The sequence below is a fragment of the Cupressus sempervirens genome, chromosome 3 (genome assembly GCF_028749045.1).
Source record: "Cupressus sempervirens isolate cs-2001-9-10 chromosome 3, ASM2874904v1, whole genome shotgun sequence".
Lineage (NCBI taxonomy): Eukaryota > Viridiplantae > Streptophyta > Pinopsida > Cupressales > Cupressaceae > Cupressus > Cupressus sempervirens.
Window position 1 is genome coordinate 348903333 of NC_143120.1, and position 21576 is coordinate 348924908.

Here is a 21576-nt window from a genome sequence, read left to right on the forward strand (position 1 = left end):
ATCAGCATTTAAATAATTTTTAAAAAAAACTTTCCTCATACAAAATATTTATTTTGGAAAAAAAAACTTCATTACTAAATTTATAAAAAAAACCTTATTACTAAATTTATAAAAAAAATCCTTATTACTAAATTTATTTAGAATTAAAGAAATCGTAATTTTTTTAAAATAAAAAAATTTTATCATATTTTTTAAAAACTAATAACTAAATTGAAGGATAATTTCATGTAAACCCCATAAATGCTATTTCAACTGCTTCTACTGAAGAAGGGAATTTTCTCAATCCTACCCATAGATTAGTCGGTCAGATTATTATTATTTTTTATTAATTTTTTTTCGAAAAGTTTAAAAATAGGCAGATGCAATTATTAACCAGTTTGTTACAATAAAAACATTCTAGGAAGGAAGAAAAATGTTGTTCATGGTTTGTCTTTGCAAGCCCACCAAATTTTGAGCAGTGAGCTCCTTTTTGAATGCAACTATCATATACATACTGGGATACACATACAACCAGTAGTAGGAGCAGATTCGAGGGCAATGGATATTGATGAAAATCCCTTAGACCAACAAAATCAAATGGAAAACAATCCCGTAAATCATCAAAATCAAGTGGAAAGCATTCAGTCCCTGCTTGCATTAGCCAGACAAAAGATCAGCGAAGAAAGTCCATCTCAAGCATTACAAGCTGTGAGTCTTTCTTTACACCCAACTAGGCCTTTCGGGCTTTCTTGGTAGCCAAATTCACGCCATGATTGTTTTTATGTTAAGCTTGTTAATTGTATGTTTTGGCTGTCAGATTTTATGTTATGCGGGCTTTGAGTATTATAATCTAGAGGTTTATGAAGTATTTCTTTTCAATAGTGTCATTTGGCAAAGTTGTTATTGGATGCAAATGCATGTTTCTGCTATGTTCAGCTCTGGAGATACTAAAATGAAAATAATTTTCAATTCCGTGTTTCGCCTTTAAAATATTCTAAAACTGTACCATTTGGAAGTAGAATACGTGATTCCATCATCGGTATTCTTCATATAATATAAATTCAAAGGATTTCTCAACTCCTTTCATGACTTCTTTAAGAGCTTCTTGGTTTAGGGTCCTCTTCATCGAGGTCAGCTGGATAGTTCATTATTATTTTCTTTATGGTAATTTTGTACAGCAGTTCTAGCGGTAAGTGTTAGATTGGATTGAAAGGGGCATTTTATGATTTTACTTATAATCGTTGTTATGTATCTCAAAATTAATTTTTAGGAAAAAAATCATAGTTCTTAGGAAAATCGTGTTCATGCCCATGGATTGGAACCCTGTTCTAGTATACATATCTCGCATCTCCTGATGATCATAATTTAATATAGCTGTACCCTGCTTTATATACCCACCTACCCTATTTCAAACTGCATGCATCCCCCCAAAGAACTGTATCTGACGTTGTGTATTTATTGCATATTTCATGGTCTGATTTTTACTTTTAAGTGGCGTAGCTTGAATTCGGCATTCATATGTGGAGAAATTCTCCAGGAGAGAAATATATTCTGCTTATTGCTGGATGTCAATTCCGTTGATGTGAGGATTATTGCTAATCACAAGTGAAATGAACCCAACCCTATGAATGTCAAATGTGCAATAGTTTCACCCTGCTTACATGTAGTGGATTATCTGATGCATTAAGATCAAATTTTTAATTAGCCGAGAGCATATGAGAATCGACCGTCATATCAATAATTCCTGAAATAAGCGGAGAAGCCAGGAGGATTAGTCATATTTTTCTGCTTTAGTGTAAACTATTAAGATAGGAATTGCCATTTTGAACCTCCTCTTATGCTAAATATTGCATAGATTTCATGTAGGCAACAGTACTACAGTAATATATTTTTGGGTAATTGATATTTTGAATTTTCAGTGGGTGAAAACAAAATTCTATATGGAAAACGATCAGATTTCAGCTCATTATTTCTCTTGATTACACTCTCATTCCACCTTCAGCTGAATTAATTTGAGTATATTGTTCAGCAATAATGACAGCCTTCAGTCTCACAACAAGAGTGCACTGCAGTATTATTACTACCTGTTTGGAAATGTCAACATGATTATCATGAGGTGATTCAGCTTTAGGCTCACATTATCAAGGCCACCTGCATATTCCTTTTATTATCTTGTTTGTAAATGACATATCACTTTTTAACATGTGGCCATTTTCGGTGGGTATGCGAGGAAGCAAATAACTCCACAACCATATATGATTTCTTCTGTTCATTGATAAGGCTCACATTAGTTGCCAATAGTACCTGCTTAGAAAGATCAACATGAATATCATGAAGTGTTTCAAATTAAGGTTATATCACCAAGGTTGAATACATATTTCCTCATATTTCTGTTATTTGTAAATGTCCTCTGACATGTGTCCATGATATTTTTGGTAGGCATCTGAGGAAGTAGCTATTCTGCAACCATATAGAGTACTAAATAATCAAAGAATCCAAATAACAAAAAAAGTAATTACTCGTTCATTGCAATGTGTTTTGAATCAGAAGAGTACTATAGTAGACTAGGCAAATTGTAGAGCAAGGAGTGGGATGAAACCTGGAAAGTCTTGTATTGTTGGGAGATATTCTAAAGAAATATGGAAATAACTTTAATAGGACAAAATGTACTCCTTTGGCTGTCGCTTTTTTGTTGCAGTAACAGTTCCTCAGGCATTGATAGATTTACTTATTTAACTTATGAAAATGATGATAACACACAGGTTGTAAAGAATTTTTGATAGGAAAGATGGAAGTCCTATCCAAAGAAAAATAATCGACGATTTCGTATTGAATAGGGAGGAGTGGGATAAGGAATAATAGGCAGTTGCAAAATTGTCTAGAGTTGCAAATCATCTGCAAATCCTTGAAAGTGGGGATTTGAACACAGAGATAGAATGGGCAGTACGGAATAATGTAGGAGGAGTTGAATGTTGCATATGTTATGCATTGTAGTTCGAAAAGTTGTGAAAACAAAGGAATCAAATGTTGCTGATTTTCATCACACTGGTTGTGTTGATGTAATCAAGTATTCACTAATTACACTTTACTTAAGCTTACTTAGGATAATGCATTGCATAGTAGTTTGCATATGAGACACCTAAGAGTTTTTACCTATATTTGCACATGGTAGAGGAGAACTTCCACTTTTGGTGGGTGATAGTTGTAATCATATTCCACTTAATGTGTGAGATCCACCTTCAGTGCACATATCACATTATTATCCTCCACATCTTGCACATACTTCATTGTATAATGGAAGATATCCACTTCTGATGGACATGCGATTCCACCTTGTGTGGGTGATAACTTATCTACTCTTATCATAGTCTCTTATTGCCTTGCTTCTATAAGCATGCCTGTTATCAAGAATAACATTCTTGTATCTCAATGCAATTGTCTTGCCATTCACTTGTGGAAATTATCTCGGTCTCTCATTTGATCTTGTGGGTTTTGTAGAGTCACTTAAAATTCTAACATGGTATCAGAGCTCTTAAGGTGTGAAAACTCCTTCTCGAGAAGTGCAAATTTGGCTTGATTTGATTGTAGGTGTAGAATGAGGCTATTTGGGCATCACCATTGTATCCGAGAGGTTGTTTTGGTGAGAATCGATTATAAATTTGCTTATATTAGTCAAAAGTTGAATTCAAGGCAAAACAAATTAGTGGGCCAAGCGATACAACTTGATTTGTCCCTCTGTGGTATAATTATTCAAGGAAAAGGATTCTTCCTAATTTTGCATTTTTTGCATTTTATTTTCATAGATATTTGTTAGGTATTTTGGCAAATTTCCATATTTGGGGTCTCAAACTCTTGTCCTTGGTTATTGTTAGTTTGTTGTGATTTTAAGCAGAAAATCATACACATTGACGAAGTCATAGTACTAAGCGACCACAATTTCTACCTTCCGGCTTCGAGTTACCAATATTCGTGTGCTGTTGTATTGAAACAACATAAATCGCCTATTAGTATGAATGTGGGATATTTCAAATAGAATCAATGAAAATTCTTCTAGGCAACCTACATAAAAATATAGACCCATTTGATAATCTAGCAGATTCAACATATTTGGTAATCACATTCAAATCGGGCAATACCAAGCCTCAGAACTGCATTTCGACCATTGCTTGTGCTCATCATTAGACATGGTCTGTAAAAAAAAGACAGAGCTTTGGAGTTCCTTGCTAGTTGATTGTGCATTGATGCATAAAAACAAGGAAGAGGCCCACATCCTTGTGAATGTGGGACAATTCCCATTAAGCAGTGCAACTATTAGGTGCAGCTCCCAAGCGACACAGTCCCATAATTGCTTGTCGCCACCTTTGCTCAAGCAGTACACCACTGCAAAACCACCACCATTGCCAATCAAGCGGCGCCACATTAGTTGCAATACCCATCAACAAACCTGATAGTGACATGTGGCCTATATGCCATATCAGCGTATGCCACATCAGATCATACACCTGGTCAGCATATACCAAACACAAATGACATGTGGCCACATTAGTTGCAATATCCATCAACAAACCTGATAGTGACACGTGGCCTATATGCCATATCAGCATATGCCACATCAGATCATATCAGCGTATGCCACATCAGATCATACACCTGGTCAGCATGGCACATCAACATATAGTCTTGTTTTTGTGGCACGTCACTGTCTACAATCCTAACTTTGATGCCCATTCAAACATCAAAATAGGGCAGTTGTTTTTTTTGCTAGGGGTTTCCCTGACGTCAACACAGGGTTTGAATTATTTACCTTTTTCATTTGTGTTTGGGGTAGAACTCGAATTTTCCACTGGTATTATTTTCTGATTTTGGTGGCCAGATTGATTGGACTTTGTAGTCTTTCATGACTGTACCTATCTAATTTTTCTTTTTGCAATTTCTTGGGCTTCGTTTGGACACATAAATTAACATTTCCCCATTCCGTTTTCTTTTAAAGTGCATGACTTTTTGTCTACTTTCAGATATGCTATTAGTTTGTAGCCATTTTGAGTGGACATATTAGTTTCAACATTTGGTTCTTTTTGGGCCTATTTTGTCACTTAATATATTTGGATCTCAATTTTTTGTTTTGCATCAGTGATTTGAAGGGGTGATCTGTTCCATTGTACTCTTTGGTTGTATCATGGATTTGTCAAAAGTTGCACTCCTAACTCCATATATTGTCATGAATGGAGAAAACTATGGAGACATTGTTGTTACAAGTGGGATTGCATAGAATCACTTTTGGTTGGGATATAGAATCCATCCCATGTGTTGTAGAAAGGAGAAAATGGTTTATTGAAGGTATAGAGCTCTTGACACTCAAATTCTCTATCCCTCTTGATTTTCTATATCATATTGCATCTTGTACACATCCTCATGATGTTTGGACTACCATGGAGATTTTTTTTGGTTAAGCGAGATAGAATGAGAAAATTCAAATTGGAGAATGAGCTAATAAGTCTAAATTCTAGTGATTTTGACAATATTCAAGACTTTTCCTCTAAGTTCAATTCTATTAGATTGAAGCTTTCTAATTGTGGGATTACCAAAAAGAATGAACAATTGATTATATCTATTCTTTCCAAGATAGATCCTAAATATTCATTTTTTTTCCTATAGTGTATTCTACTATGAATGGTCTTGGTAGTGCATACAAAATGCCTTCTCTTGATGAATTTGCAACTCACCTCAAAAGGGAACAATCAAAGTTGGCACACATGGGTTAATTGAAGCCTTTAAAGCCTCATGCATTTCTTGCAAATGACTCCACTCCGAAGGCTTCCAATGGCAAAGGAAAAAAGCAACATAAGGATCCTAAGCATCATGGCAAAATTGATGATTCTCCTTCACAACATAAAAGAGTACGAGTCCTCTTCAAGAGAAGAATCATCTAGAAGGAAGAAGGTGAAATGTGCATATTGTAAAAAGCAAGGACATGATAAGCATAAATGTTTCAATAAGAAGATCAACGAGCTCATTTGCATTCTTCAAAATAACAACATAAAGCTGTCGTCATTAGCACCTCCTCCTCCTACACATTTGGCAACTTATTTATCTATGTCATCAAGCATGGATAAGGGAAAGGTAAAGCACTCATGGGTTCTACACATCCTGAATGTGGTCAATGACTTCATGATTCAAGTGCTTCACATCATATGACATCTTCTATGTACATTTTCTCTTCCATTGAGGCTTGTCATTCTCCTAATATATTGATGGGTAACAACACATACATGAAGGTTCATGGGAAGGGTTCTATTGATATGGGAAAGGGCATGCATTGATGTGCTTTGTGTACCATCCTTGACCGCTAATCTCATTTCTTTTTGTCAAATTACTTATGGGGCACAAGGTAAGATTGTTGAGTTCACTTCTGACTATGTCTATATTAGGGACATGGAGACTAGAGATGTCCTAGCTATGGGAGTTGTTGATCATGCATCATGCTTGTATTCCTTTTCACATGTTGTTGTTGATGTACCCACCCTTCTACGACGGTTGAATTATGTATGCGAGGAGAACTTTGGACACTTGAATCATTATGTTCTTGACACAAGTGTTGTGCTTCCTACTCCACCTCCTGCTTCATTGGACATGAGTTCTACTATTCAGCAAGATGACCATAATGCTTTAGATCTTGCAGTGTACAATTAATATTAGGATGGCATTTCAGATATGTTTGTTGAGTCTCACATTTCAGATTTGGGAGACATACTCGAGAGGGTTTCTCTTCTCTTTGAGGACAGTTTCATTAAAGTTGGAGTTGGAGAATGTTCTTCACATTCTTTGGATTGACATTCTTGATTCTTCTCCTTCACCGGTTTGCCACATATCATGGTTCAACTTGATCATGATGTGATGGATTCTCTGAGCTTGGAGATAACTATTCAGTCTTCAGAGATGCATACTTGGAGACTTCCTAACTCATTCTTCCATTTAGACATGGATTGGTTTCTTCATCGTTTGATGTACTTATTTCTTCCTAATGGGGCACATGTTGCTTGTAGGCATTGTATTATCTTTTGTTTGCAGCTACACTTCATCAACATTGGAGCTTCTTTGCTAAGGGGGGACATCATGTCTCCTACTTTCCTTCCTACAGGGAGATAACTGGTTGTATATACATGATGTATGTAGTCCTTGGGGGGTCTTGAGTCCTCTATCCATGCATCTCGTGTGTTTTCATCTCTCTTTTTGGAGGGAATTTTTTCCTATGAGGTTTTCTCCCTTTTTCCACTTTATGAGAGATTGCATTGCATTTGCATATTGTACATGGGTAACTAACAGGGCCTAGTAGCCGGGACCCATCTTGCATTGTGAGTTTAAGTGCATCCCCCTGAGTTGCACTTAAGGGTGGGGAAGCACAATTATATTGAGAGGGGGAATCATAGTAATTTTTACTGTGGCATTAATTGCTAAGCAATTAAGCACATGAGAACACAATGACACAATGTTTTTACATGGAAACCCACTGTGGGAGAAAACCATGGCAAATAATTGCTTATATATAATTCTTTTTACAGTGGCTGTAGGCACCAACCTCCAACTTTATGAGCGCCAACTCACTGGAAGCACCAACTTCCACAAATTGTAGGCACCAACTTATTATTCAATTTTCCACCTTAATAATGTTGCTTAATCAATAGATGATGGATCCACTATAAGTTTCTTCACAAATCTTTTATATTTTTTTCCACAAAAATGTCTTCTGTAATCTGATTATTGTCGTCAGCTATTATACTGCTCATAGAATCCTTCATAAATCTTTCCAGTTATTCTTGCAACCTTCCTTCAGTGATGCTGCTCCATAGTCCCTTTTATCTCTGCATAAAGTTTTTATAAATCTCTTCAAAGATTTTTCTGTTTATTTTTTAATTCTCATACTCCAGTCCACACACTATAATCCAGTACACACACACACACACACACACACACACAGTTATGGTACTGCATTAGTTGATCTAATTTAATTTGTAATTAGGTATCATATTAAGCTGACCTAATAAGTGTTATAGACTTGTATAAAGAAGTGAATTCATTTATGAATTAAAGTGTGTAAGTATCAGATCTGTAAATCTGAATAAAGAGTTCCTTCAATGATGCTGCTCCAGAGTCTCATTTATCTCTGCATACAGTCTTTATGAATCTCTTCAAAGATTTTTCTGTTTATTTCTTTATTCTCATACTCCAGTCCACACATTGTAATTCAGTACACACACACATATATACATAGTTATGGTATTGCATTAGTTGATGTAATTTAATTTGTAATTAGGTCTCATATTAAGCCGACCTAATAAGTGTTATAGACTTGTATAAAGAAGTGAATTCAAGTGTGTAAGTATCAGATTTGTAAATCTGAATACATATGGTCCTTACTCGCTGTACTTCTCCACATCCACACTACTTCACACTTTTTCAAATACCTTTTCATATCATTATTTTTTACCGAATGATATGTCTCTTCCTAAAGAGACACCTTTTGTTATATATATATATATGTTTAAATTATTTAACCCAAAACTCAAAATTCCACTCTTCTGTTATATCCACCGCCTTAGTATAAGTTAATTCTTTCTCCTTTAATCATTGTTTGTGGTAATGACTTCATTATTGCTGAGTTAGTCATGATTTTATTACAATTATAATCACTGTCCTTGTAAATTGTATTAGATAATATTGTTGGCCAAATGTTCAATGCTTCCCTTAGGATTCGTGACAAGGGCTTAACCGTCTCCTATATGCTATAAGCTAGGTTTATTGGGCACTAACTGATTGGTCTTTTGGTGCAACAACCACCCCATTCTAGCAAGGGTATCAGATCTTGGTCATAGGTTCTAATCTTCAGATCCTCGGGTAACGCTGAGGGGGAGATTGTTGGCAAAATGTTTAGCGCTCACCTCAGGATCCATGACAAGGGCTTAACCACCTCCTGTGTACTATAAGTTGAGTGGTTGTATAAGACACTAACAGATTGGCCTTTTGGTGCAACAATGATCCCATTCTAACAAGTATTTGTTTGCACTTTTAATTGATCTGTTATCTTGGCTGTTCTTGGTCTACATGGCTGACATGGTTTCAGGAACCAATAGCAATATGTGACATGTCTTTACCTTCTTTGTTTCATACACAAGGTACATAGACAAGGTTATTGGATTTCGACTTGTATTTGGTCAATGCTCTTTGACTGGTTGTTTTCATCTTCATATTTTAGAAGTTGGGCACATCCTTCATCCTAAATCGGACAATTCTCTGCACTGTCTTAATATAATATGAAGTCACTGTTTTTAGAAGATGTTGTTTCTATATGACCGATGTTCAGTTATCGCTGAGGCAGTCTATCTGATGCATACGGTCTTCAATGTATACAGTCTGTCTGATGCAAGATGTTTTGCCCTGTTACTGCTTTTATTCAAGAGCTTTGTAGATGCAGTGATGATTGCTCTCTTATATATCTGCCTATTATGATTCTTGATGTTCCGTTATTCACAAACCTGGATGCTTCAGATGTCAACCAGCATTAAACAAAGTCGACCATAATCTTTATATCTACACTTTTCTTTTTCTCTAATTTTACAGCTTCTATTGTCTTTGCTCTTAATTTCTCTTCATAGCTATACATTCATTACCTCACCTTCTACATGGCGATATCACTGAGTTAAATATATTATCTCTTTCATGTCTTCTTTTGTATCACTGCACTTGGCCTTCCTTGAATAGGAATGATATTTAATTTGAATTGCTTTAGTCATACTTTATTCAACTATAATGCAATGCCATCAATTACAATATGTCAATAATCTGAACTGAGCATCTTTGACATCAACGGCAACATTTCTATCAAAGGGAAGGGGGTGTTGGTGAAATTAAACATTCACTAAGCTTACTTAGGATAATGCATTGCATAGCAGTTTGCATATGAGACACCTAGAAGTTTGCACCTATATTTGCACAAGGTGTGGGATAAAATTCCACTTTAGGTGGTGATATTTGTTATCACATTGTACTTTATGTGTGAGATCCACCTTTAGGCACATATCACGTCATCATCCTCCACATGTTGCACATATTTTATTGCATAGTGAAGGATGATTCACTTTTTGGTGGACTTGTGATTCTACCTTGTGTGGGTGATAACTTATCTACTCCTTATCATAGTCTCTTATTGCCTTGCCTATATAAGCAGATCTATTATGCACATTTTAATTATGTACATTATCAATAATATCATTCTTGCATCTTATTGCAATTGTCTTGCCATTTTCTTGTGGGATTATCTTGCTCTTTCATTTGATCCCAGGGGTGTTGTAAATTCACCTAGAACTCAAACAGGTTGCCAATCAAACTAAGTAAAAACTAGAATTTATGGTAGTTGAGATCAAGTCCAGTAAAATATGAACAAAGGAGAAGGCATGAGACAGCGCAATGGTTTAAACCAAACTCAAGGAGAATAAAAGATGGAATGAGAACATAGCCTTGTGTTTTATGAACCTCTTCAAAACTGATTCCATTCTAAATGCACTGATCGTCTGTGTAAAGTTAGATTTAACGATCTCTAGATGTTATTTTCATTGTACCAGATTTTGACTTAATCTCAATTCTCTTAGGGGCTGAACCTACTGGATCAATCTGCCAATGTCAAGTCAACATGTTGACTGGAACATCAACCACATTTTTTCTCATGTAAATTTTATTTTCCAGCCTGTATGCTTTGAAAAACATAGTAGATATAGTGAATGACGGTTAGAAAACTCGCATGGAATCGCTCAGACTTGGCACGACTCACAATCCAAAATGAAACCACGACAAGTCTACATGACTTGTGTGCTTGGTCTTGTCTGATTACTCACCAAGCCTTGACCAAGTCTTGTAAAAAGATTATTGAATCCTGTAAAAAAAATTGAGTCCTTGGCATATATTATCTTGAGGGCTGTATGATATATGTAATCTTTGAATTATGATGAATTGATGATTAAAATAGACTTATGTATTCTATGAATGCATTAGTTTCAGTTTTTTTTGTGATTATATTATTTTTTGTTTGCCGAATTTTGTGTACTGCTATAGTGGTAGTGCAGATATGTTGGGTTGGGATGTTGGTCCCAGTTGTGTTAAATGATTGTGACTAAAATCTTATAGGTTTTTTGTTCGAATTTGCAAATTGTCATTTTAGAGTCTTGTGGCCCTATGATGTTGATTATGCAGACTTGGGAGTGGATGTCATTACAAAATTGCTTGATCTTCTGATTTATGAAAATTTGAAATTCTATGCATATTGGGCATTGAAATGTTCATTTTATATTTATATTCTATTTCTGTGATTTCACATAATTTTGTATGCTTAATGTCAGAAGTTGGAACCTTAACAGGAATGCAAACTAAGATCTTACTCATTTCACTATTTCCACATTCATTAAATTTTCATTGGAGTGCACAACCAACAGGGTTCAACTTCATTTCAAAAGATAGTTGAATTCTTTGATTAATGGTTTTATTTTTGAGCAACAAGGTTCAACATCAGTCTAAAATGATAGTTGAATTCTGTGATTAATTTACATCCATCATTGGCATTCTTTTATTCCGAAAGTTTTGGGAATCCTTTGAGCAAACTTCTTTTTCTATCCGTTGCTTCAATTCAGGAAAAGTTGTTAACAGTTTGATTTTTCTATCACTGTAGAAGGAATTATTTCAAAAGCATATACCAGTCTCGAGTTTCTTATTCTTTCTCTGTTTAACATGAACATTACACTATCAGTTTTTGCATTCGATGGAGAATAGTTATCAATAAAATTGCTAACTATTTGTACATCAATTGGCATTTTACTTATCTCAAAGAAATCTCATTTAACTTTATCTCCTTCTATAATTTTTCTAGTTGATGTTTATATATATCAAATCTGAAGACATTTCCTTGAACATCCATACTCTTGTATTTGTTATATGCTTTTACTCGTTCCCAATTCATTATCACAGGAAATTTGCAGAATGAAAGAGATACACTTGTATCAACTTGAGCATCATATAATTTGGCATCTACCATAACTGATATAAATTGAGCAAATATTCCATTGATTAATGCTGCAATATTTTTTGCCTTGGGCTCAGGTTTAGGAGCAGGCAAAGGTTTCCCTGACCAATTTGCAATTACTTGGTTCAAGGATTTCAAATTGTTTTGAGTTGGGCAAGTTTTTTTGTTCTTTAATCTAGACTATTTATACACCTTATGAACATGTATCTTCCTTTTGGTAAGATGTACTGGACTACCTGTTGCATCCAATATAAAATTCTATACAATTTTTTTCGTAATTAAACTGGATATTTCAGATTTCTTGGCACAAATTGTTCAGCAAATTGGTTCCCTTATCCCACTCTATATCTCCTGGTATGAATGATATATCTTCTTCCTGTGATTAGCCATTATGTCTTTGATCCATTTTTTAGGAATATTGGTTTCTTCGAGTACAAGGGATTAGCTGGTGTGGGTAGCCTGGAGAGTAATTTGAAAACAGTATACCTGTTCAAGTGGATTCATGCCTTTCTCTGCATCTAAATGTATTCCTTGTTTAGGGAGATCCTCGTTTCCTAGCTTGCCATAATTCGTTCATCATAATAGTAGACAATTCTTCTGCTTCTATCTTTTTTTAATCATCAACCAAGCTATCGAATTCAGCATAAGATAAATTTATTAATGTTCAACAAGAAATCACAAAGGGTCAAAGGGACTGCCAAAAACAAAAAAAAGGGGGCCAGCCGGCAACAGGGACACCAAACAGCACCCGAAGAAAGAAAACAACTTAAATAAGAGCAAAGAGACTGGTCTTTCCTAGCTTGCCATAATTCGTTCATCATAATAGTAGACAATTCTTCTGCTTCTATCTTTTTTTAATCATCAACCAAGCTATCGAATTCAGCATAAGATAAATTTATTAATGTTCAACAAGAAATCACAAAGGGTCAAAGGGACTGCCAAAAACAAAAAAAGGGGGCCAGCCGGCAACAGGGACACCAAACAGCACCCGAAGAAAGAAAACAACTTAAATAAGAGCAAAGAGACTGGTCCAAAGGTAAAACCTCCTGAACTTCATTAAGGATTCTGAACAACTGTAAATAAGCTCCAAATTGAAGGATAAGCAGTAGGACCATTCGGAGCCTTGGGCCGCTTCAGAGTGGTTCTGGAAGTGGAAGGCCATTGCTGATAGGAGCTTGTCTTGGGCTTTGTAGATCTGAAATAAGGAGTGCGGCCAAGCTGATGCTTAGTACCACATGTTGAGTTAAGCCTTGTGAAGGAGGAAGTAATGAGCTTGACAGGGTGGAGGCATCACTGGATGTCAGTGCTGGAATGTATGGTTCCAAAGCCTAATAGCTTCTTGAAGATAAAGGGAGAGGCACCTTTGGGCCATATATCTGAAGGAAGAGAGTGACTGCAAGCACCTTCCTGAAGAGGCAATAGTACCTCCCAATAATCTTGTAGTATAAAGGGCAGGGAAAGATGAAGTACTCCTTCGTCTCAGGGAAAGATGAAGTACTCCTTCATCTCAACCTTCTCCAATGCTGCAAAGCTGACGAATCCTGTGTACTCTATCAATATGATGGTTGGTCTTGCACAGGAGCCGAAGTGAACGTGCTCTAAATGAACCAAGGACAATCCTGAGTGAATGAGATCAGTGGTGGGATAGGGTGGTGACAATGAGTCCATTTTGCAGCTCCAAAAAGTTCTCTGCATAACAAGACATCTTAGGGCGAAGGCTTGAAGGGTATGTCTGCACTGGGAAATGAAGAGGCGTTTCTCATGGTGGAAATGGCAGTAAGAGGCCTTCAGAGAGGTGCAGGAAGGGTGGTGGAGCAAGAAGGTCAACCACTGGGACATTTGAGCATATTACTAATTTCCATTACATATAAATCAAGTTTAGAATTTAGTACATACCATAGACCTAAAAACAAATTCAATACTAAATAAGTTATATAATGCCACTTCAACTAGCCATGTCATATGTAGAAGTTGCTTCATTTAAAGAGTTCTTTGGCAAGTTGTGTAATAAAAATGTCTAAGTAGTCACACTCAAGAGTTATATGATATATCCTGATTCCGTGTCACCCACTTGTTGTAATCAAGTTTTTATTTGACATATCCTGATAACTAATGGGAATTTGGGAGTGAAGACCCAATGAGGTTGAGGGGTAGTGCTTCTCATAGAGGTCTAGGGGAAATGCCCCTGGTGGGTATTACAAGGTAATTGGTAAATACTTGCTTATTAATAACAGAGACCGAAAGGTCAATTTATACAAAAGGAAGAGACGATGTTTCCTTAGGAAACGATCGTAAAGAATAGAAACATTCTATTCCAGAGAAAGCAAAAAACGAAAGCAAACTAAAGCTAAAGATATTTACAAGATAACCATTAACTAATAATAGACGTCTTATCTATTATTGTAATACCCTCCCTTAATGGTTAATCTATCTAACACACCAAGTTGTCCTCTGAATTTGACAAACTTATCAGGACCAAGAGGCTTGGTGAGAATGTCTGCAGTCTAATCTGAGGTAGGAACATACTGCAGATCTATAGTCCCGTCTTCAACCAGTTGTCGTATGCAATGACAATGAACATCCACATGCTTGGTTCGTTCATGGAAGACTGGATTCCGTGCTAACTTGATAACGCCTTCGTTATCAACAAACAGAGTAGTCGGTCCTGCTGGTGACATTTGCATATCCCCAAGCATCCGACGAAGCCAGACAGCTTCACATTCTGCCTTAACAGTCCCTCTATATTCAGCCTCTGTAGAAGAGAGAGAAACTGCCTGCTGCTTCTTGCTGGTCCATGTGACTGCACCGGATCCCAAACTGAACACATATCCAGATGTTGACTTTTTATCATCAACAGAGCCTGCCCAATCTGAATCTGTGAACCCACTGAGTTTAGGATTAGAACTCCGAGAATACAGAAGTCCATAATCAGAAGTGCCCTTCACATAACGAAGCACACGCTTTGCTGCCATCCAATGATCAGCCTTAGGAGCTGTCATAAAGCGTGAAATATAGCTGACTGCGAAGCTGATATCAGGCCTAGTAGCAGATAGGTAGATGAGGCTGCCTACTAGTTGCCTATACGTAGTATCATCAACGGAAGGAGAATCAGACTTGGCTGATAACTTGAGACCTTTCTCCATAGGTGTAGATGCAGGTTTGCAATCCTGCATTCGGAATTTGTCTAACAAGGCTCTGGCATATTTGGACTGAGAGATGAATATACCAGAAGACTGTTGCCAAACTTCAACACCTAAGCAATAATGCATGAGCCCAAGGTCAGTCATATCAAAAGACTGGCATAAGTGTTGTTTGATTCCCTGAATCAAAGATGCCGAACTGCCAGTGATGATCAGATCATCCACATAGATAACCAGAAGGATGATGTCACTGTCAGTAGTCTTGATGTACAGATTTGAGTCTGAAGAACTCCTCTTGAAGCCTTGATCACTGAGGTACGTATCAATCTTGATGTACCATGCCCGAGGGGCCTGCTTCAAACCATAGAGAGCTTTTACCAATCTGAGAACCTGATGGTCTTTACCAGCAACCTTGAAACTAGGAGGCTGCGTCATGTAGACCTCTTCATGGAGATCACCATTCAGGAAAGCACTCTTTACGTCCATCTGATGGACCTTCCAGCCAAACTGTGCTGCCATGGCTAGGACTAATCTGATGGTGCTCATCTTTGCAGTAGGAGCAAAGGTCTCCTCATAATCAATATGCCCTGACGTTGAGAAAAGCCCTTTGCCACTAAACGAGCTTTGTACTTATCCAAAGTACCATCTGATTTGTATTTGATTTTGTAGACCCATTTGTAGCTAATGGGTTTCTTCCCTGGGGGAAGATCAGAAAGGACCCAAGTGTTGTTCTTCAGCAGGCTCTGGTGTTCAGATTGCATGGCCTGTTCCCACTCTGGAATTCCTTTAGCCTCGGAATATGTTTGAGGTTCAAACACACTGTGAATGTTGGCCATAAGAGCAAAGTTAACAGAATCTATAGTTTTGCTCTTTTTCCGAGTAGTTCTCCCATCAATGAGCTCATCATCATGAAGATCAGCAAGTGTCTTAGCCCACCACTTAGGCCGGAGAGGAGAATGACCAACAGTAGTACTAGGAGATGCTTGATCAGCAGGATCCTGATCAGAAGAATCTGGATCAAACTCAGGTGAAGCATCTTCAAAACGAGGTGATCCTGTAGGAGAAGCCGGAGGTGGCTGTATAGGTATCACTGGCAGGACTGGAGCTGTAGGAGCTACTGGAGCCCTCCCATCAGGTGGACCTAATGGAAGCCGAACTCCCAAATCATGAACCTGCATAGGCTGGATTGTTGGATCAGGAACAGGAGAAACAGGCATGAATGGTCCTCACTGCTCATCAAAGACTACATCGCGGCTGTATATGAGACGAGATGTCTCAACATCAATAAGGCGGTAGGCTTTGTGAAGACTGCTATATCCAGCAAGCATCAGTTTCTGACTCTTGGCATCCAACTTGGTGCGTGAAGCATCAGGGATCCAAACAAAAGAAAGAGAGCCAAAAACCTTCAGGTGACTGATTCTGGGCTTGCAACCTGACCAGGCCTCTTCCGGAGTTTTACCTTTGACCGCCACTGTGGGTGACCGGTTCAACAGATAAACTGCAGTGTTAACTGCTTCTGCCCAAAAACGCTTCGGAACATGTCTGTGTTCGAGCATGGAACGAGCCATCTCGGTGATTGTCCTGTTCCGACGTTCAACTACACTGTTCTGTTGTGGCGTGTGGGGTGTGGTGAACTGGCGTTGGATGCCATGTGTATCCAAGAAGCTGGAGAAAACATTAGAACAAAATTCCCCCCCATTGTCTGATCTAAGAGTAATAATAGATTTCCCAGACTCTTTTTCAACTAAGGGTTTAAACTTCTGAAATACAATAAATGTATCGGATTTCTTTTTAAGGAAATACACCCACATTTTTCTACTGAAATCATCTACAAACAACAGAAAATACCTGTATCCAAGAACAGAAGGAGTGGCCATAGGGCCGCAGATATCAGCATGAACAAGCTGAAGTACTCGAGAAGCTCGCCAAGAATCGCCACTGGGGAAAGGTGTGCGATGTTGCTTCCCAGCCTGACATGCGTCACAAACTCCAAGGTGTTGGGTTTGAATCTCTGGCAAACCAAGAACAAGCTCATCCCGAGCAAGTTGTGAGAGATAATGCACATTTAAGTGCCCATATCGCTGATGCCAAAGTGTGCTGATGGAAGATCGCCGAGCAGCCATAGCTAAGTCCTGAGAATCACCAGAATCAGTAAGTCTGAAAAGACCATGATCCTCAAGACCAACTGCAATAGTAGACTTAGTCCCCCGATCAGTGATGGTGCACTGATGTGAACTGAAGGTGACTGCCAAGTGTGGAGAATGTCGCAGCAACTGACTGACCGAGAGTAGATTTAGTTCCATCCCTGGAACGCAGTACACATCAAGGAATATGAGCTTCCTCCCAACAGACTGAATTTGAATGTTGCCTTTACCAACAACCGTGTACTCTTCTCCACCACCAAAGATAACAGAATCTGAATAAGGCTGGTAATCAGTAAACCAGTCTCTGCGGTGAGTGAAATGTCGAGAGGCACCTGAATCAATGTACCAGGCAGATGACTGTACATGCTCTCTGGGTCTTTTAGCCATGAAGGCATAAAAGGCAGATTCCACCTGCTCAGTGTGCTCTGCACTGTTCGCTTTGGGTTGCGAACTTGATTGCTTAGACTGGGCAGCTAAGCGTTTCCGACATGCAACCTTCATGTGACCATACTTGTGGCAATAGTTGCATTGAATGTTCTTCTTTTTGGTACCATCGGATGCTGGAGCAGAAGACTTCTGCTGAGATGGTTGCTGAAACTTGCCCTTATCCTTCTGAAAGGATTTCGCAGCAAAGGCTTGCTCAGTGGAGGTGGAACTAGAGCTGCTACCGAACTGTTGTTTCCACCGATCTTGCTGAAGTAGCAGGGTGCAGAGATCAGTGAACTTTAGATCAACACCAGTAGATGTGATGTTGAGAGTCTCGATAAAATGCTCATAGGAATTTGGTAAACTCCGAAGAGTGATTACCACAATATCCTCTTCATCTTGCGACCGATGGCAAGTAACTGATCACGGATTTCCTGAATCCGATTCAGGTGTGCCTGGAACGAGGTGCGCTCATCCATGACAATAGAAAACAGAGTGTTTTTCAGAAAGAAGGCTCTGCTCTTGTCGGAAGTCTCATGAAGACTTTTTAGATGTGTCCAGATTTCGGCCGCTGTCTTGCCGGATGGAATCTGAGAAAGCTGGTCATTAGCTACGGAGAGTTTGAGAAGCATTACTGCCTCTCGATTGTTCAGATCCCATGTATCTTGATCAGGACCCGGAGAAGTTAGACGCTGCTTAACACCTAGAACAAGTTGATCGGTGTTTCGATATTCGAAGATTGCGATGATGCGTTGCTTCCAAGTTCCATAATTGCGACCATTGAATTTGGAATTATGCTTGAGCAGAATATTTGTCAGAGATGCCATGGCACGTTTTTCAATGAAAAATTGTGAAAATTTGTGAAGGCACGTTCTTCGAGGCAAAAATACGGAAGACCCAGAAGAATCAGAGAATGACCCAAAAGAGAGCTCGAAAAACCCAAAAGGAATCTGCTGTCGTTTTCTGAATCCGCTGGCTTGAAAATCGAGGCACAAAAATCGAGGCACCCAGAAAAAATGGACGACAACCCAGTTGAGCTCTCGAAAAACCCATCAAGAATCTGCAAACAAAAATTTTTTTCGACCCCAAAAATTAGGGTTTCGAAAAAAAACGGCCATAGCTGAAAAAAGCTTGAAAAAACTTAAGATTTCTTGATGAAAAATGGTCGAATCTGCTTCCCAGAGCACAATGACAGACTGAGACGGCTAAGAGCATGAAGATTTGATACAGAAACATGCAGATTTTCACCCCAAAAACGTGAGTCTCCAAAAAATGGCCACGATTTCCATTCGATTTGCAGACCCGTAATTCGGGAATTTCTCCAAGCAGAAAAACCCTAGGTGGGTTTTGGAGAAATTAGCTGAAATAATTTTGGAAAAATTTAAACAAATAATTTCAAGAAGAAATTATAAATTTTTCCAAAAAAATTTAAGTATTTAGCTCTGATACCATATTACAAGGTAATTGGTAAATACTTGCTTATTAATAACAGAGACCAAAAGGTCAATTTATACAAAAGGAAGAGACGATGTTTCCTTAGGAAACGATCATAAAGAATAGAAACATTCTATTCCAGAGAAAGCAAAAAACGAAAGCAAACTAAAGCTAAAGATATTTACAAGATAACCATTAACTAATAATAGACGTCTTATCTATTATTGTAATAGTGGGGTCGAGGAGTAGCACCCCTTTGGGGTTTTATGCGGTTAAGGAGTAGTGCTCCTTGTGGGGGTTTGGGACAACAGTGCTCGCAAGGACCATCCCATGCTGCCAAGCAAATTAAGGCTTTTGAATCCTTTACCACCAAGGCAAAAATAAATAAATTATATGAATCCTGACTAGCTTTAGTTCAGTACAAAACTCAGGTTTTTCACATTTACTTGGCAGTTTTATAGGGAAAACATTGCTACAAGTTTTTCAAATCCTCATTGTAGAGTCTTCGGGTGAGTAACTAACCTGGTATTTTGAGTTAGGAGCATTTGCCAGTCAAAAGAGTTTTTGGCAAGTTTTTCAACACTGATCCAGATCATTCTAGTGGTTGGCTCCTACCACTTTTGCTACCATTACCATGCCTCCACTTGACATAATTACACTGCTTCCCCCACTCAGCCTAGTAATTGATATACTTTTTTAAGTTTTGTTCCTTTTCCTACTTAAAGTTTGATATACTATTATATACCATGTGATTCCAATCCCTATTTGCACACAGCCAGTAGTTGTGCATAATTAAGATGTGAACCTCAATTCATTTCTGCTTGTCTTACTCTTATATTGTTACTTTGTCTACAACTTGCACGTGTTCACTTACAGCTGTAATTGGCATCAACCCTGTTGCCCTGCACTCTTGTTATCTAATGTTTTTCTTCAATGCCATTCTTAGATCCCACTGAGAACACTTTCTATTCTTTTTGGTCTTCATCCAACCTGTGATGTGCTTCAAACTTGTACATGTGTAAGCTCCTTGCCATTTTTCTTGGTTCATTGTTGCCACCTTTTTGGTCTAGTACCACTCTTGTTCTGGGATCCATCATTGGTAATTTTGCTAACCTCTACCTAATGCATCTGGACATTTTATTCACTTGATTTTTGGTTACCTTACAGAATCTCTTCTGTTCATAATCAATGGCAATGGCCCCATCTTCCTTCCATGTAGCTCAAGTGCTTAAAGAATCTAGTCCTCTATCCTCATGGTTTCAATCCCAAATCCACTGTTAGTTTTATATCCAAAATGGAACGGACTCAAGCAAAGTATCTCTTGGTCCAGCCCGAAGAAAATGTATCTCAAACTTCCTTAGGACACGTGTATGTTGAAACTGAAAATTCCAGCAAATAACTATTTGAAAGGCCTTTCCAGCAAACATTCATCTCTCTTGTCAAAATATTGTCTGTTTCCTGCAATCTTTACTACCTCACAATTATCCAGAAGTACTTATCCCAAGATTTCTCATTTGATTTGACAGTTTACTGGGAACTAATAAAAAATTACCTTGTTAACTTAGAAAAGAAGACTTCCTGCAAGGGACTGAAAATCTCTCTCTCCAGCCAGGCCCTAGGCTTCAAATTATTACCATGGGCAGCTACACTTTGATTATACTGAACAGATTCTTAGTCAAATCAACACTGACTTGTTCTAATGTAAATTGATCCTTGAACTTTCCATTTAGAAAAACCACCAAACCCTTACCCCAAGTGAACCTACACCAATAATAATTCCCAGCAAAATCAACATATATAGTCCCAACTTGAGATGTTCTTTGACCTACAGCAACAAATAGAGTAGTTTCCAGCAATAGAATCAAATATTGGATGGGTGTAATCTTCCCGTTGCATCCAGGACCACAAGAATCCAACAGGGCAAAGTTACAACACTGGCCTATCTCTTAGATGATCCATGCTCATGCTTATCTCCTATCTTATGGTTATTCTATCAGTCCCTCTCTTGTTTGACTTCTTATATATATATATATATATATCACTGACAGTCCATTTTTCCCTTTGGCTCTGCATCTACTCACAGGTCTAAAGGCTTCTGATTAGATGACCTACATTTGATCTTGAATGTTTGCCTGAGATTTATTCTTAGAATACTTGGCTAAGGATTATATTCACTTTCTCTTCCAGGCTGTCCTATCATGTCATCCACATGTAGACAACTCATAATTGCTTGGACAAATCTTTTTATCTGCTCCTTCAGAGAGATGCTTCCTTCTTGGACAGTTTTGGCCTTGCTTGTACTTTTCCCTTCTTTGGGTTTTTTGAATTAGCTTTCAGACTCATTTGACCATCCGTGCCCTGGCCATGCTTTCCTTGTGTAGTACTTTGC

The 21576-nt window shown here is 37.9% G+C and overlaps 1 protein-coding gene across 1 annotated transcript in view; it reads left to right on the forward strand.

The window, feature by feature from the left end:
- Positions 1 to 267: 267 nt before the first annotated feature.
- The window catches only part of LOC149566421 (uncharacterized), a 43527-nt gene continuing 22218 nt past the window's right edge, over positions 268 to 21576 (forward strand). Inside the window, exon 1 of the mRNA XM_089819772.1 lies at positions 268 to 687. Coding sequence (XP_089675898.1) covers positions 538 to 687 — 150 coding nt within the window. The 5' untranslated portion in view covers positions 268 to 537. The remainder of the gene's footprint in view (positions 688 to 21576) is intronic.